This window comes from Oryza brachyantha, chromosome 12 (genome assembly GCF_000231095.2).
Source record: "Oryza brachyantha chromosome 12, ObraRS2, whole genome shotgun sequence".
In the NCBI taxonomy this organism is placed as follows: domain Eukaryota; kingdom Viridiplantae; phylum Streptophyta; class Magnoliopsida; order Poales; family Poaceae; genus Oryza; species Oryza brachyantha.
In genome coordinates, this window is record NC_023174.2 from 16,003,252 (window position 1) to 16,022,089 (window position 18,838).

The 18,838-nt window shown below is 38.6% G+C and overlaps 2 protein-coding genes across 6 annotated transcripts; one reads left to right on the forward strand and one right to left on the reverse strand.

Annotated features, from left to right (window-relative positions):
- The first annotated feature begins 1,828 nt into the window (after positions 1–1,828).
- LOC102718796 (protease Do-like 5, chloroplastic) lies at positions 1,829–13,869 on the forward strand. 5 transcript variants are annotated; one of them, XR_005812968.1, is made up of 10 exons: positions 1,829–2,121; positions 2,222–2,377; positions 2,990–3,052; positions 3,160–3,249; positions 3,336–3,458; positions 3,647–3,734; positions 5,636–5,710; positions 6,663–6,791; positions 8,457–8,557; positions 9,518–9,886. XR_005812968.1 is itself a non-coding variant. In XM_040529784.1 (9 exons), exons 1-8 carry the CDS (start codon positions 1,864–1,866, stop codon positions 6,767–6,769), a joined length of 960 nt encoding a protein of 319 aa, XP_040385718.1. In that variant the 5' UTR covers positions 1,829–1,863; the 3' UTR covers positions 6,770–6,791; positions 13,676–13,869. The 5 variants fall into 5 exon arrangements, 4 of the variants coding, with proteins under 4 accessions (XP_040385718.1, XP_040385717.1, XP_040385716.1 ...); XM_040529784.1 differs by lacking the exons at positions 8,457–8,557; positions 9,518–9,886 and adding an exon at positions 13,676–13,869; XM_040529783.1 differs by lacking the exon at positions 8,457–8,557 and having other exon boundaries at positions 9,518–9,885.
- Positions 13,870–14,331: 462 nt separating this feature from the next.
- On the reverse strand, positions 14,332–15,869 carry LOC102703263. The gene has a single exon (XM_015843092.2). The coding sequence runs from the start codon at positions 15,756–15,758 to the stop codon at positions 14,868–14,870; it is 891 nt and encodes a 296-aa protein (XP_015698578.2). The 5' UTR covers positions 15,759–15,869; the 3' UTR covers positions 14,332–14,867.
- Between the last annotated feature and the right edge of the window lie 2,969 nt (positions 15,870–18,838).

Below are 18,838 nucleotides of genomic sequence, written 5' to 3' on the forward strand. Positions count from 1 at the left end.
TGAACGGCGCCGCATGCCGGCACACATCGCATGAGAGGTTAACTTATTGTAGCCTGGTCAAATAATTGTCGGCATTTTCTTTTGTTTTTTACGGGTATACTTCGTTAAACTGTGTTTTTAAAATATTTTCTATATAAGATGTTTATCTCATATTTATGTATTTGTACTATTAAATAGTTATTATAAAATTAAGAGATTTTTAATTAAAAAATAACACGGTACTCTTTACATGTGGTGTGGTCAATACAACAATACAACCTTAGTACTCTTTGTATGTAGCGTGATCAAACAGCCATAGTGCTCTTTGCATGTGGCGAGGTCCCTACTTCTTAGGACTTAGGATGTTTTTTGTTGACGAAAGATAGACATAAAATATTATCTAATTTTTAGTAGTTATTTAAATGTTAATGATGGAAATAAATATTAGAAATTCGAAAAAATCTATTTTAAAATTTTAATATGATAAACTTTTATATAATTTTTTTAAAAAAACATATATCGTTTAATAATTCAAGAAATATGTACATAAAAGCTAAGGGTAGAGAGAAGGGTTAGGTAGTGTTTGGTGGGTTAGGTCGGCTCAGGAAAGAGGGGAAAATTGGGCTCACCCCAAGGAGGATGTGAGAGGGTTTGGGTTTTTGGTAGAGGTCCATAGGGTTTGAATTCCTGATATGAGATTTGAATTGCTTGGGAAAATTTGGCGAATTTGTTGGGCACTTGATTGATAGATGATTCGGATGAGACTATTTTGGCGGTGGGATCTTTAAGTACTGAGATGATTGTGCTTTTTTGGACCCTATTTTAAAGTATAACTATCAATCTAGCCTTGTTAAATTAATTTTGCTTATCTAACCATGCTTTCCAAAATAAACCACCGTATGGCTCTATTTATGTGAAGCCATGTTAACAGTATTAAAATCAGTACAAAAGTGTCAGTTGTGTCCTTGCATATTTAAACCCTACTTACTTAGATTTTGTTTATTTAACAAATCGGCAACATTTTGATTGAACATTCATAAATTTAGCACAAATCTTGGCACAAACAAAACTATGAGAAAATAGGGTCAAATAAGCACAGTATAGATGATACTTTCGTTTTGAGTTTAACACCGTTAAGTTAACTTTACATAATATAGTCAGATGACAACTTTATTTTTTAAAGAAGCAAGGTTAAATGAGCAAGGTCGAGAAACTGAAGTCAAATTGGTATTTAGACTTAAAAATATGGTCCAAAGCACAATTGTTCGTTAAGTATTTGATGATATATGTGTTAATATGTAGATCTGTCCTCTGGCGGGTGCCACGTACTCCACTGTATAGTGGGTGTAGGACTTAATAAGTTAGACTCACAATTTAATAGACTATGATCTTATTGGATACGGCTGGGTCCAGTGTTTGTAGCATGCAATTTAAATATTACCAAACTCTCTAACCAATATGATACAAATATGATTGTTTTCTATCTGATACCCCCGAGCTATACGTACATATATAGAATACGGATATCTCCAGTATAGGTATCCCATAGCGTACCTTAACTAATTCCATACATAATTGTATATATGTTCGAGAAAATTACTACTTTGTATGATTTAAGTCTTCATTTGCATACCACATCTATTTTAAAATATAAGTAGTTTTAGATTCTTCAGCAAATATATTAAGGATAGTCAAATATATATTTAAAGATCACCGATGTCAAATAGAAAATATATATAAAAAAACTTGGAGTATTTTGGAAAGGATGTACGGAATAGTAGAAACGTAAAAGGCGTCAACACGAAATTCGCTTCGGAAGGGCGAAGGCGTATTTATGTAATACCGCCTTGTCCATCCAAGCACCGGATAGCCCGCGTCGAACACATGGCGGTCCAGCCGCTGCTCCGCCTCCTCCTCCGGCCACCGCCGCCTCCCCACCGCCGGAGCGCGCTGCGACCACCTCCCCCCTCCCCGCCACCCGTCGCCACCACTCGCCGCTGCGCTTCCGCCGCCGCCGCCGCAGCGGCGCTCCTCCTCCTCGCGGCCTCCCCTCCCCCGCCGCGCCTGCGCCCCGCGCGCGCCGACCCCGGCGCCGGAGGCGGCGAGGACATCGACGAGGCCCGCGTCGTGCGCCTCTTCCAGGTGCTCGGTAGAGACGCACTACGTAGGAATGCCTTACATGCTGATCCGTCCCCACTAACGCGGGAGATTTCGCGCCTTTTCTCTCTCTCTCTACCTGCAGGAGGCGTCGCCGTCGGTGGTGTTCATCAAGGACCTCGTCGTCGGGCGGTCGCCGGGAGGGGGAGGCCGGCAAGTGGAAGCGGAGGACGACGAGGAGGCGGGCGCCACGGTGGAGGGGACGGGCTCTGGCTTCGTCTGGGACGCGGCGGGCCACATTGTGAGCACCGATCACCTCCTCCTCCTCCCCAAATGAATCAGCATTTTTTTTGTGAATAAAATTATCAAGTTTTTCGGAGGTGGTACCGTATTTCTCCCCATTGGAGCCTGCTTGCGAATTTGTGATAAAATATGTAGTCCTGATGCATTTGTCCAGGCAATTTTGGTTAAAATATTACACGTATTTCTTCTTTGGCATGTACAGTCACTAACAGAAGCAATGTTGATGGTTTCGTTCAAATTAGTGACAGTCATTCATCAACTCAGAATGTTGGAACCTTAAATCACCATTGTTTATCAGCGTCAATAGTTATATTGTAGTTAGCTTAAAGAGCACACCTTGAAGTATGCCACCAAAATACAGTATTACTGCCTTCTGTGGGACTAGACATGCCCTCTCAAAGGCATTTTTCTCAAATTCGTGTGATTATGGCTATGCTGTTCCATCTCCTTCATTAAATTTGATTACTATTTTGGTGTTTCATTAATTTACCTTGCAAGTGTCTATTGTAAAAATTTCCTTTGGACTAAGTTTGAGGCTGTTTTATTCCATTTGTCTCATGAATAAATAGTTCTTAATATTCTAAAATGATTGTTTACTCTGGTCGACCAGGTAACAAATTACCATGTGGTTGCAAAATTAGCTGGGGATGGATCTGCATTTCATCGCTGCAAGGTTTCCTGTTGCTCTTGTACACTGATGCATTATTTATCAAAGATAGCTCCTTTCCTTGTTTATGCCTTTTTGTGTTCTAACCATTGTTTTTTTAATGATTCCTTTAGGTGTTTTTTGAGGATTCTAGTGGTACTAGTTACTCAAAGGAGGGAAAGCTGGTAGGGTGTGATCCATCGTATGATCTTGCTGTTTTGAAGGTTTGGAAGTGCACCTTTTGTGACTGAAGTTTCAATTATGTGATTTTGGTTCCAATATCAACATTTGAAGTCTATTGATGCCACAGGTTGATGTTGATGATGATAAGTTGAGGCCTGCGCTGATTGGAACATCAAAGGGTTTGCGAGTTGGGCAGAGCTGCTTTGCTATTGGTAACCCTTATGGATATGAACACACCCTAACTACTGGGGTAATGATGCCTTCATAAATTTGCTAAAGTTTTTGTTTGGTACAAAGTTATGAAATTGTCAGACTCCAGCATTCCAACTTCCAAGATGAATCCATTTGTCAAATTATGGGTTCTGTTAGCGCAATATTCATATGTCAAAACTAGAGTGTCTGATAATCTCATTAGATGACCACTAAAGCATCTTATAGGTGGTTAGTGGATTGGGGAGGGAGATACCATCTCCAAATGGGAGGCCGATTCGTGGGGCTATTCAGACAGATGCTGCTATAAATTCTGGTAATCTCTTGCTTCATTCCATGCCATGTAGGGCTTAAATATCACCTTTCAATTATATAGGGTACATCATCTTGTAGGTATAGAGTACTGATTATTTTCTGTCCTTTGTAAGACCTTTGGTTTGTGGGTGTTGGGTTTGTTTAAATCCTACACCCTCAGCCTTTTTCTCTCCTGCGTATTTGATTTTTTTATGTGCCATACTTAAGTACAACTACTTCTGAAATAGTGTAGAGTACTGATTGTTTAATTTGAAATACGGGTGATGGCAAAATTTCATGTGTTGCTTTCACTTTTCTCAATTGTGATGCATTTAATTTGAATGACTAGTTTCATATGGCTGCATCCACCGTCTTTCAGCTTCATGTTTTTGGGGGGCTTGTCCTGTGCTTGAGTGGTTACTTATTTTTTGATACTTGATGAATGGACTGGGTTGTCTGCTCTTTGTGCGAGTAGAGCCCATGGGCATGGCCCTCCAGATGTAATAAAAAGCTCAATTGGATGTACTTTCATGTTATATTATTATTACTGTGCTTTCTTAGAATGTTCAGGTTGACACACTCAGACTTCTGGAATTCAACTGTCTGTACCTATGCAACTTGTTCTGTTTGGATTAGATGCATCAACAGGGCATATTTCAGTGTGGTTGTGTGAATTTTTTAATTGTAAGATTAACATGGGGATTAACACAGGTATCAACTACTATGTGTGCGGTGTGCCATATGATGAACATGATGAAAAGCTGTCTCTCTTATAAGTAATGTTGGAAGATATGTTCACCGTTCTAAAAAAATTATGGATAAAGAACATAACTTTTGGTTCATTGTTTTGTGGCCAAACCTTAAAAGGCATACTTGGGTGAAGTTGATTTGGGCTGGCCCAAACGCCCAGGAGTGCAGGAGTTGAAGCTTATTAAGAGTTGAATTGTACTCAAGATCTCTATTGTGTAGATTCTCAATGGTCTTTGGGGAAAGAGAAAATGAGAGGTCAACTGGTAGCCCAACCATCCCAATAGATATAGTTCCTTTGAAAATAAAATATGTAGATATTACCAAATATGATCTTAACTGCACTGAAATTTTCTTACCGATGTACTACCTCCAGTCAATTTTATTTGTTGCTTCGAACAGATGTTTTGGCATGTTTACTTCATAATTTGGTTGTCCTAAATGACAAATAATTATGTCCGGAGGGAGTATTAGTGTATAATTTAACCTCTAGGTTAGATGACAGTCATAGATTCATCTATGGAGGAGCTTCAAGTGTGCTACTAATTTGTGATGATCTGGATGTAATTCTATTGCTCAATGAAATATCTGCTATCAGAAAAAATCGTGATTATCATCTCACCTGCAAAAAGCTTTGGTGTTATTGATATATCATGAATAATTAGATAAAAATCTGCATCCCATCCTACCTAAAATACTGCCCCAACTATATGTATATATTCTGAAAAAGCTAAGTTGAAATGAAGGCTTCTCTTTGCTTTTCAACTTTGGGGGATCCCGTGGTGCCTTTTGTGTTCCTGTAGTGAACTTGCTACATTTCTATTAATAGAGACAGGAGGGGTCTGATCCCCTTTTCAGAAAATAAAAAGTAGAAATGAAGAGACAATAAGTGGGATGAGCAAGCAAGAACTAAGATCGTTGGCGATAGAACCATATATGCCACTGTTCTGTAAAGTATTTGTATACTGTGCTCCAGATTGATTGTGCTGTTGTTCTGCCCACACCATTCCAGGAGTTAGCAGGGCATCTTTTGATTATTATTCCACAATTCTTCATTTTACATCCATTTACATTTTTGTGTTCCTGAGCTTCGCTGCTTATGGATATGAGTATCACATCAATTGAAGTACAGTTTCTCCTTAATTCACACTATTCGCTAACATTGACAAATGACAGGTAACTCAGGTGGCCCACTAATTGATTCATATGGTCATGTAATTGGAGTAAATACAGCTACCTTCACACGTAAAGGTAATGCTCCTATATTAAGATCAGCGCTGCCTCAATACCAAAATATTTACATTTTACAAGATTTTCCTTTTCCTGCTTTAATCTATCACGAAGATTATAAAATATGCCTCCTTTTCTGCATGTCATGTTTTTCTGTGCATTCAGTAATCCGTACATAGGTTCTAGTCCTCGATAATCCTTTTGTTGAGAAACCAAATATATAATTTTATAAGAGAAGCAACTGTAATGCTAACAGATACCATGCAGCTTCATGCCTTGCTGATTCCTTAAGTCCTCATTCCTGTATGATGAAAGGAATAGTTAAGAGACTGTCAAGATCAAAAATTAATTCTCCTTATGGTATTGCCTAAGCAGAAGGCAAAGTGTTGTTACCATATAGTCAAGTTCTATGGTCGAAGATATTTTCTCATTCTGCCTTGATTTGCTGGGAAGCAAGATTTTCTCTACAGACAGAAGTTGTGGTCTTGCTAAGATAATATCTGGTTCGGTTTCGCTATGTTATTTGGTGATAGTCCATGCAGGTCAGGTTATGCGGCGTGAAACTATCTAATTCAAAAAGCTGTTATCCCCAGCAGTTTCTGTACCTGTGCAAACAATTATTAGTTTGGGACCAGAAGCAGGGTTGCACCCCTTTGTCAAAAAAAAAAAAAAGAGTAAAAACACTGTCTGCTTCAGTTTTCTCCTCTTTTCACCTAATTTAAGGAAACCTGTTGTAGACAAGAAAATGGTTGTTGTAGATCGCTGAGATTGTGTGATCTTCTGTACTAGATGGCCATGATATGGTGCTTCTAGTTTTGTTGCACGTAACACACACTTAATGCAAATCTCACGAATTAAATAGAGACATTTTCTGCAGCCATTAATGGATCATCTCAGTATGGAGGATACTGTGCAGAAGATGTACTGGACGCTGCTGTGCCAATTAATGGATGGATTTTGTCTTGTGTTGCAGGAACTGGGATCTCGTCCGGGGTGAACTTCGCAATCCCCATCGACACCGTTGTACAGTCGGTCCCTAACCTCATTGTGTATGGAACATCAATGAGTAATAGGTTTTGATTCTGCTGTACATTATCCACTGGTAAATGCAAGTTCTCCCTCTGCCACGTTGATTGCTCTGAAAAATATATATACTTCTTCTGCTGCTAATTGGGTCAGTGCATTCAAAAGAACATCTACTTAATGGTGATCGTACTAGGAACTTTATTAGAGAGTAGTGAAAAAAACATCTGCTTAATGGTGATCGGTCTAGGAACTTTGGAGATAAAAAAAAAACTAGACGGAGTTCAGTATATATAAACTAGTAGCAAGGAAGAACCAAACATGGTTTTGAACATTATCTGATAATTCCTGTTACTGAACTCATCTAATATCCATGAACCATTTTCTGCCAATTCTTTGGTCATAAATTCTGATAAAAAATATCTTCTCGTAAAGAGGAATCTGGAGTCTCCACCTATGGCCCAAAATAAATCGAGCCCTCGGCCCTTGCATTTTGAGAAAAAAAAAAACAGTTGTACAAGGGTAGATAAACTGAAGTATCTTCGCTAGTGAAAAAGTAGTGTATAAAGCCGGATAGGTAAACTTACTCGATTTATGGACCGAGAGTATGTAAAAGTACAGAAATTAACATATTTTGGTCTATATATTAACGTATAGAGGGAGCATATGACACTGTGTTGATACGAAATAAACCGAGGGTAAAGGAAAATATGAAATCTGACTGATAGGCGATTTGATAAAGCATCAGTCCCTGTCTGCAAGTCACTAGAAGTTTATCATTACAAACGACGTGGTCAAACACTCAAATAAAATATCAAACTGACCAAGAGAGCAAGAGGTTGAATTCAACATGGAAAATCATTGCCTGAAAAAAGAACCCCATGGATGCACAATCAGCAATGATCACTGTAATTATGCGAAAGAGTAATAATTAATGATGATTCACAATTTATCATCATCTCACTGCTTATATATGGTGCCCAAAAAAAAAATGTAAATACTACTGAACAGCACCAGCTGTTGCTGCTACCAGTGAGCAGTAATCCATGAAGAAATTCTGTGAGATGGGATGAACAATGACTTAAATGAGATTATGATCTTGTTCCAGTGTGCAATCTGCCGTGCCTTTTAGGCTTTAATTTGGGACATAGTTAGAGCTGATGATGTGTTGATGCTAAGCTTGACCTACCCAAATAATAATCAGGCCAAAACATTCTGTCCCCTTCCCTGTCAGAGCGAGCTGTCCTGCTCTGCCGCCCAAGCTTTTTTCCATTGGTAGCTAGTGGCTAGCTAAGCTGGATGCTTCTAGAGCATGTCTGGCCGGACGGCGGCCGGCCGGCTCCGGCCAGCCGCCGGCGGAAGATCGACGACGCCGACCGGCCGTCGCTTTCTTCTAGCTGCTACCAGAAAGTGCGTGATGCATTTTGCATGCAGGGTTCTCCTGAAAATTCACTGACCAGGTTCTCCTTTGTAAGTATACGTATGTGCAGTTACTACGTATGATCGAGCTTCAGACACCGTATCAATACGTAGGTTGCTGCTATGTGCACCATGAACTGCACATACCTCAACACTGTCACAGATTTGAAGTTGGTACTAGTAGTGTCCAGCTCAAAGCCCTAATTAATTTGTAATTCAACTGTGAAAACTAAGTACGATGATTGGTAAACAAATGATGGCTGAATCGATGATCGGTAAACCAACGAATTTGATTGATTGTTTTTTTTTGGCTTGTTATTTCCAGGACCCCTCCTTTTTCATCATTGCCTTCTTATTCTCGTCCTGTCAGAGGACGCCACGTGTCACAAATACATACACAAGCTGTCCTCTGTATTGCTTGCTCAGGTAGTGACAAAATCAGTAGCACAATCATTGAATGATACAACATATATTCTCCATGATTCTTTGATAAGTGCACGTTTTGTTTTGGAGGTATATAGGTATGGGTGTTTGAAGATGTTTATAAGTTTATATAAGTACACAAATTAAGATATAAAAATAGCATTTGTTTGTATTTGATTAATGTGTAAATATGCTATAGATATTCATGTTTAGAAGTATTGGGTTCCTTTGGAATGCAAGATTTTAGAAATGTAGGAACATATAAACAAAGGAATAGGATGCTATACACAATAGAATTCTTCAGAATTTTGAAGCACATAAATATTAGAAGCAGTTCCTTCGGATAGTGTGAACCTACATCGGACTTCTATGAGGAAATAAAAACAATGGCATGGGAAACCAATTCATAGGATCTTGCAGTCCATTCCTTTGTTCTAAAGAACCTCATTGAAAATAATTCCCAAGTATTGAAATTGAAATTAATCCTTCTAATTAATTACCTTTGAAATTCCCTCAATCCAAAGGAGCATTTCATATTTGATTGCATAATTTGCATTGGCTCTAATAGTATGTATGCTTTGAGTTGCTGTGGTCTGTTCACTTGAAGCACTCGTGGCTCATGATCGATGCATGGAAATATTATTAAATGTAAAACGAATTTTCATGTTAATTATGCATTGAAATAACATGCGTTATACAAAAAAATATATCTGTTCATGTATCCGTGATAAGACTTCATGCTTGTATCATTGCCCCATGCATGGCTTTCATCATAATTAATCTGTACTTGCACATGTACGTCAACTATATAATATTTCCAGACTTTTCTGGAGATTCAGAGCATCATGTCATTTGTTGTTTGCTTCATGGTTTCATCTAGCCCGTGTCTTTATTAGGGCATAATTTTCTGAATAATATCATGAAGTTTTCTAAATGTGAATGGCTGCCGATCTATTCGAGCAGATGAAAATAACAGCAACACTGAACAACTGGCCATTCGACTTGTGATTGGAGGAAAACTAGACAACATGATGGTGTTATGATGATGATGATGATTATATATAATTCATTTTAAACACTTTGTTAATTAGTGGCTGGATTGTTTCTTCATCAGCTGGGTGTTCTTCCAGTCCAGTCATTGGTCGCCACAATTAAGATGCTCTGCTCATTATTTGCTTAATTCTGTCAAGTTGATCTTTGTTTTTTTTTCATTTTCTTTTCATGCATCTGAAAACGATGGCGCCATTGTGTATGATGCTTTCAAATTTAGTGGCAAAAAGGCACTACGAGTACGAATCTGTACTACTTCGATGATCATCCCCATTCTAGTGACGCTCCGTGCATATTAATTAAGCATGCAATGTTCTGCATCAAGGATATACTAATTAAATTTAGTGGAGCTAAGCTAAATTAAAGTTCAAACTGGAGAATATGAGCTCATGAATCTAGCAACTTTGGGATTCTTTGGTAAGTGGAAATTTTATAAGAATCTAACACTCCATGCCAGATTTGGAGAAATTTCAAAGGAATTGAACTATTTTTGTTATAAAAATCATGTAAAATTCCTATGTTCCAAAGAAGCACTCACAGTGCATGTGAGCTGTTGATTCTAAGTATATACTTTTGCACTAAGGTAACTAGAAAATTTAGTAATAAAAGTAACACTTTATTCATTTTGAAAAGTCGAAAACGACATCTCTTTCGCCGAATGCTAGAGTACTGTACTTCTCTAGCTAGATGCATGGTAGGAGAATGCCCTCATTGGTAGGCAATGCCTTTTGATATTTTCTTTATTGTGACACACACTGTTCCATTTAGTTGTTTATCTATATGAACTCTAGAAATCCCAGTGGAAGAAAGACAATTGTGCACATGTGCTTTGTTTGAACAATAAAGTATATATGTAGAGTTGCAAGTGCAAGGCATGTTTGTCTCCATCAAGGGAGGCATGGCCAGGGCTCCCTGATTGAGCTTCATCTGTTAGGAAAAGTGTAGCCAACGCCGGCTCATGTATGGTGCCAACTCCTATCACCTCACCCCTAGCTACACACAAGTCAAGTCACAAGGGTGGATGCATTGGCCCCAGCTGCGGCGCAACACGTGTCGCCACCCCATCGGTCGAGGCTAATCGACTCTATTGAATTGAACTCATATAACCTTTATCATGGACTGATTTGGCCCACGATATTTTTTAGGCAAGTGTTTTGGTAAGGTAAAGTTGCAGCTGGGATATGATTAATGAGTTCTTTTAGTTAAGATATATCTAGCTGAAAAACTCAAAAAAAATCTTTTTGCTTAGTTTCAAATCTATACATACTTTGATTCCTACGAGTTCTTAAAGAGTTTTTGTAATTATAGCTTTGAATTGAATCAATAATCAGTCAATTGCATTAACCTCATACATATGCCAAGACGAAAACGACTGGCTGAGAGGTACTTTTCAGCACAAAATACTACCTTATTAGAACGTGTTAGCTACATGCATTTTTTATGGCCCTGATTAATTCCTTGTTACTCATGCCATTGTATATATGCAAGCAATCAAATTTCATGAAAGCTCTGTCCATGGTTGATTTTTGTCAAAGGGGTCACTTTTATTTCAGTGAGATGTGCTGTAATCGGCATGCAAAGTCTTAACATACAAGATCAACAAGTTTATCAACGTGTCATGTTCTAGACTGTTTCGAACCCAAGTTTGAAATCAATCATATAACAAGGAAGGGGTAACTCCTTATTTTTCGCCTGAAAATTCACGCGATCCATTATTTGTCATTTGTTATCTCACTGACATGTCAATCAAAGATTGATTGATTGATTGATTATAATTTAAGTGGAATAGGAGTGAGTTATCCCTAGCAAGGAGACATGGAACCAATGAACCTGGTTTCATGCTAAAAGGTAGATGTTACTTTCTTGAGATAAACCAGATAATGTGTGCTTTTCTTTGATAAAACAGAGAAAAAGTATGAAGTTTGGTAAGTAAAAGCAGGTTCCATTTTAAAGTTTACTGTCATTTCATCTGTGACCAATCATGTATATCACAATCCCAGTGTGCAATCAGGTCAAGCTAGAGATATTTTTTGTGGAAGAAAGTCAAGGGAGATTTGCTGAAACACAAGTGTGTTGTCCTGTTGCCTGTATGCATGCAGCAAAAGTTTCAACAAAATGGAAGCAATGCATGGCCTCTGTGCCTTATCTCCTTGGTAGCTATGGATTTGTTTGCACAGGATGAGGCAAACACTATTTTACTCTTGAGCTTTACAGATGACCAGCCAGCTTTGCTGGCCAACCTGATTTGGCTTGGCTACCTCTCTAGATGATCTTTGTTATGCAAGTTGATGGAAGTAACTACACAAAATCCAATTTGGCCACATGCCTGCAATTATAATCTTATTTGCAAAACATATGTACCTTGTAAAATACGGCGGCGATTGACTACAGTATTGTCCATGCCATACAGTGACAGTTCGCTGATACGTGGGACCAGACCATAAGATCTTGTAAAAGGGGCTTCATCCAAAGAGTTTTTTTTTTGAGTGAATATGGACAAAATATTATGATGCCTATATTTTGGCTTATTCGAGAAATAAGCGAAACGACATATTTACAAAATGAAAAATAATTTATAAATAAAAATCTTATATACTTGTTCTTACTGATTTAAAAACTAAGGCTAAAAAATAATCTACGTTGAAAAACCCCAAAATCAACTCCAAATTCAAAATTCAAAATTTAAATTATGGCTTATAAGAATAACCATAAACGAAAAGGCGAAGGTCTACAATTTGGCCATGTTTTGAACACTTTGTAAGATTCTTATATATTTCACTAATTTTACAAGAATCAACCTGCATGATTTTCTAAGTTGCTGCTGAGATCCTCTGGTTTCAAGCCAAGGCTGAGATCAGTGGGTCACCACGTACGCACCACTATGCATGAACATGTTTAGTCCAACACATGCTATAATCTTTAGCTATAAACATTTACTACTGGAACTTGAATTCTACAAAAATATTTACTACTGGAGCATGCATGATTATGCTTAAGATCAATTAGAGGATGTACAGTAATCATGCATACATATGTGTGTTGTTCTAGTAAGATTCATGCCACACGAATACACACGTGTAGCATGACAGCTAAAGAGTTAAGCAGCATGTCAATGCTTCTCTTCTAGTTTATTACAGCTGGGTGATCATAGATGTTGGGATAAGTACAAAGACTTAATTTGCAGTGATCAATCATAAGCCAACAAATGATAAAATAGAGCTTGATTAACCTTCATGTAAGCCAGCTAGGATAGCATGCAGGGGTAATTAAGTACCATGATTGTGTATATTGATCTGCTCTGATTTCCTTGTATTGACATACTTCTGGATCACACACACATACACACAAAATTCAGATTTTTGAACATGAAAATGATCTTAGCTTGATTTAAATCACAATAAATTAATTACATACTTGACCATCACTGTAATGAACAGTGCAGAAATCAATTAACCACGTTCCTGCCGACAAATATCAAGGAACAGCCCCTGATCCCCATCAGTTAACTGTCGCTCACAGTGTCATATGCAAATGGACCCACTGTCAGAGAGTGAAGCTGTCGCTATGGTTTGAAACTTAATCACCTTACCTATGAATTAATACTGTTAACTACTATTACTACTAGTACCTAGGCCACGTTTGGCTCTACGCCACCTTATCCTGGATTCTCTTGTTTTTTACGCGTATATTTTTCGGACCGCTAAATGGTGTTTTTTTAAAAAAAAATTCATTGAAAATTTGCTTTAAAAATCATATTAATCTATTTATATTTTTTAATAATTAATTAATTATGTACTAATTTATTCTTATATTTTTCACGCCGAATAATAACTCCTCACCCCCCAATGCCGAACATGGCCCTAGTCACAGGCAGGCAATTGTACTGCCCTACATGACAGGGCTATGATACTGTTACCTAACTGAAGTTCATATGCAGCTTGATCCTTCCCATTATCTGGATCCTCATGTCTAAGTCAGGTTAATCAATTAATTCACTGATGCAAATTAGCAGAGTTAGATTATACATATCGTGAAGGAGCCATTGAAGATATATTTTCGTACTTTGTGTAGATCACGAGGACAAGATCTTGTCGCCGTCGTAAGTACTGCAGATCAAATGAGAAGCTGTACTCTTCTGGTGGCAATCGATCGAGCAGGACGCCTTCAGTTTATTAATTAGTCGCCCTAGAGGATGAACAATCTCTGAAATTAATCTCGATTTGAGCTTTAATTTGTCTTACAATAAGAGCCATGCGAAAGTTGTGATTCATGGATGGGACCTTCATTTTTTTTATGTCGAAAGACTGATCGTTCCAACTAAATTAAAACTAATTAATAAGCCGTGAAAAAGATGAATGAAACAGCCAAAAATAATCCATGGTAAAACTTTGTAATTAGATCTTTAGAAGCCAATGCTGAAAAATAGTTTTCTGATAAAAAAATCCAAATTCAACAATATGTAATTAAATTTCTAAATTCAAATTGTTATTGAGACTAATAAACAGATCATGAGAAGTTTCGACTATTTTCAGAGAACAGAACATATAATTGCAACTCAGAATTTTCCCAGAACAGTTGTACATATATCTCAACATGTTTAATCTAAGGACTTAATTTTTTTAATGTATAATCTGTTTCCCCCCTTTGAGGTGGACCCACTCTCAGAACATTTCTACAGTGAAAAATCTTGGTGCAGGAGGTACAGTAGAGAGGACAGAGCAGCCATAATTAGTTAATTAAACATTTAAATACACACATATATACACAAGTAGTACTTCATATCTATTGCTGAATCTGTAACTATTATTCTCATTCATGTAAAATCACCTCCTCATCAGTAACACTATAACTACTACTAGTTACTTCATCTCTTGGATTGTTCTGATCTGTTCTTGATGATGACAAATACAAAATACAAAATGCAAAATACAAATTATATGATTCCCTCATGTGTAGTAGCTCCTCTCACCTCACTCTTCTGCATTCATAAATGGGTTCATGCATGCACATCCATGCATTGCAGAAGACTACCAAGAGGAGCCAAGCAAGAAGAAGAAGATAACTATAGGCCTATAGCTACTGCTACTACTCTGATACTCTCATTCTCACTCACAATACTGCAGCTACAGCTCGAGCTAGCTAGCCTCCATTTCCAAAAGCTCTGAACCTAACACCAACATCTACATGGACATGGACATGGCGATCATGGAGCTAGCTTGAGCTTGGTTTTGTACATGGGCCATGGCGAACTGGTTCTTGCTTGTCAGGCAGCTGCTGCTTGCTCTTCTTCCTTCTCCAGCTGTAGCCTGATCTCCATGTTGAACCTGGCGATGAACTCCTCCACGCGCCGGTTGAGCTCCTCGTCGGAGAGCTGCGAGTACTCGCTTGCCGTGGTCTCCTCCTCCGGTTCAGGCGGGGGAGAGCGCTGTCGCCGCCCCTCCGTCGACGTCCGCCGGAGCGCGAGCTTCTTCTCCTCCCTCACGACCGCGCTCTTCTCCTGCACCGCCGGCGGCGGCACGGTGGTCGTCGCCAGCGCGTGCGAGTGTGACCTGCTCCGCCGCCGACGACGCGTCGCAGTCGCGGGCCTCTCCTCTCTGCTGCTAGCGAGGCTCCTGCTCGCCGTCAACCTCTGTGGCCTTGCTTCTTGCACCACCGCGCCGTCGTCGTCGACGACGACGGCCTCGCCGGCGTCGACGTACGGTACCAGCATCATCGACATCGTCGCCGTCTCCTCCGGCTTGACAACATCGTCGTCGTCTTGCTGTCCTCCCGCGATCACCAATGCATGGCTGATGTCTCCAAGGTCGCTCACAACCATAGCTTGCTGGTTCTTGACGACCATAGGCGGCGGCAGGAGCTCGCCGAAGACGACAAAGCTGGTGCCGTGGTCGACGTCCGAAGAGGACGACGGCCTCCTGGCGAAGAAGAGCATGCCGGAGTCGGCGGCGATGACGATGATGATGGAATTGGACATGAGGAACCAGAAGGTGGTGTCCCTGAAGAGCGTCGCCGGCGGGATGTGCAGGAAGGAGACGTAGAGCACCGGCAGCGCCATCACCAGGATGGAGATGGACACCTTCGCCGCCACCATCATCTGCTGCTTGCTACTCTTCTCTGCATCAGCAGCAGCTCGCATGTTCAGCAGAGGCAGCATGTGTGTTCTGAACTTCTTTTTCTTGCTTGCTGAATTTTTCTTGGCTTGCAACTATGCTTGTGATGATCTTGTAAGTGTAGTAGTAGTAGATAGGTTTGGCTTTGGTTTGGTTTGTGATCTCTATGAGGATTGTGGTGTGAGATATGTGATGTCCCTTTTATAGGAGGAAGAGAGAGATGTGTGTGTATGTGTGGTTGGATACTTGCATGCTACTAAGGCCACTAGTTCGGCAAAAATGAGTAGTTAACCGGCGAAAAAAGTAGTGATAGATTAGTATATCATTAATTAATTATTGGGTATAAAATATTTTAAAAATAGATTAATATGATACTTTAAAGCAACTTTTTTCTATAATTTTTTTTAAAACGCCCACTTTGACAGTTTGGTAAGTGCACGTGCAAAAAAAAGGTAATTTCGCTTACTAAGCCGGAGGGAATTGTGTAGGTGTAGGCTTGTGGTTGCACACAATGTGTGTGTGAGAGAGAATGAATGATTGGTGTGTGTCCAGAGAGTGCAAGTGAATGGAGGGAGTGTGGCATCACAGGTAGCTATCTACCTAATTAATTATTAATGTTTTTAAATGAATGATGATTAATTAATTAATTAATAATAATGTTGTGGCTGTATGAATAGCATGGCATAAATTACCCTTTGCAGCATGCATGCCTGAATGGAGAGGGCATGTATATATGCATGGAATGCAAAAGCAAATTGGGGCTGCTGGATTTGGGGATGTAATGCAGTGCAATTTGCAGAGGCGAGATCAAATTGGGTCTCTGTGTAGTACAAGTTGGCCGGCATGCCAGGACAAGACAAGCAATATGGCATCTCTCTTTAGGATATACATGCATGAGAAAAATTGAAACAACCATGCTCTTGGTTTGAAAAGTAAGTTAGGAGCATACTCTCCATCTCATATCCACATAAACCTAACATGCATGAAAGGATTGATCATGTATACTTTGGCCCTCAACCATTTGTACCAACTAATCTCAAATATATATTTTGGTTGAACATAAGGTTTTTATTTATATGAATTAATTAATCAAATATAACATAGGGCAATCAAATGGTGTAACATGTACATAACATAGATGTCTTAATTATTCTTATATCGATCGATTCTGTGATTTAAATATGTTCTTAATTTCTTATATTGATCGTGTGATTTATATGAACACGGATATATGCTATGACGCGAAAAGTAGATTAGGGTGTATTCTATTTTTTGGAGTGACTTGATAGCTGAATACATGCATGAATAGTTTACAATAATTATTCGAGGGTGTAAATTGAAGGATTAACTATTATAAAATTGAAAAAAAAATTAAAATAAGATTATAACAAAATTGATCATATATTAAAAGTTTAAAAAAGGTAAAAAGTCGCAATGTTTAGCGGTTCAGAAAACATATCGAGTCATTCATTCATCCGTTAAATAGAAAATATTAACTAAATAGAAACTATAGATGATGGATGGGTTCACCTTACACAATTGACATCAACTGGCAGCTGCCAGCAACCCTATGGTCAGAGAATCACAGTGAGTAACTCCAATACATCCCATCTGAATGAGATGGTTCAGAAAGCCATTAACTTGCACACTCCTGGCAAATTAAAACTAGATTAAATTGGCTATCTACCTAGTGCTTAACCACTTCTCTCTGAACACACATATATATATTAGTAAGAATAGATACAATAGTAGACTATAAACGAGTTATAAACATATTTTAAAGAGACAAGAAAGGAGAGATAAGAACAATAGACTACTAATTTGTAACTAGCTATAGCACGAGCTCTAAGACACGGTGTACGTATGATATGTGAGACCATGTATTAATGTTTTATATGTAACTATTATATGAATTAGTTATTAGATTAACTATATATGATTTGGTGCTAGTAGTTGGCTATACTTGAACTTGCTTTAACAGGGAAAAGTGTTGAAATGACAGACTTAGCCGCTGGACGCTTCTGAGTGAATGATTGCAAAGCTGGGTCCAAGACACAGCCGAATCATTAGAGCAGAAAAATTTGGCACAAATTCGATGCAAATATGATATCACATCAAATCGATCGCCCTTTGATTTGTTCTCTTGTGTGCCTGGCCTGATCGATATGATGTAACGTACGTACGCATCATCTCATCATCATATATGCTAGATTGCTAGCTAGCTTTCGATGATCAATAATTGGAGGAAATTTTTCAAAAAATGTATTAAGAACTATAATGTGTTCTTCCTCTCCATGGCCACGTACGTACATGTGCCAATCGTGTCCTCCTAGGTGCTACCAAACCCTATTTGATTTCACATGCAGCTATGGTAACTTTCCCTGAATGTCAGTTCCACAGTTTTGATCAAATTTTGTTTGAATCTTTTTCTTTTATGGAAACAAAAGTAGTTTGCTTACATGCATCCAGCTGAAAACACTCCCTAAATTTTGAGTATGATCCATCATTTGTGTGTCCAGGCATATATGTTGGTGGAAATTAATGTTTAAACTTCGGTTTGTTTTTGCTTCTTCATCCCAATCAACTTCCTCATCGTCCTATAAGAAGCTCACTTGCTGCAGATTAAGAAGAAATATTTTCACAACATTGCTGCAGAAATTGAACTGCACTAATTCATATTTCAGAATAGTATTTGGCAGTAATTACTTTTCTCTCTTCATCCCAATCAATTTCAGCATCACATCAACTTAGGATTCGAGGCTTATTGAGATTCAGAAACACTTTCTGAACATTGCTGCAGAAACTGAACTGCTCATTAATTTGGAACTGCTAAGCACAATTATAGCAAGGAGAAACAAAAGGACTATGACAAAACATGTCCAAGGTAAGCTAATCAATTGCAATGGATCATCAATGAACTTAAAGGTTCATGTTCCATAGAGGCAAAATGGCATCTGATTGCTGGACCAAAAGGACACATTTTTTTTGTTGTTGGAATGTCCAATACATGGAACAAGTCTAAATGATGCAGATGTGAAGTAGCAGCAGCCATCAAGGATGCATTTGGTACTACTAAGAGATATACTAAAAGCTATATATGAAATGAGACTAGGACGTGTCCTGG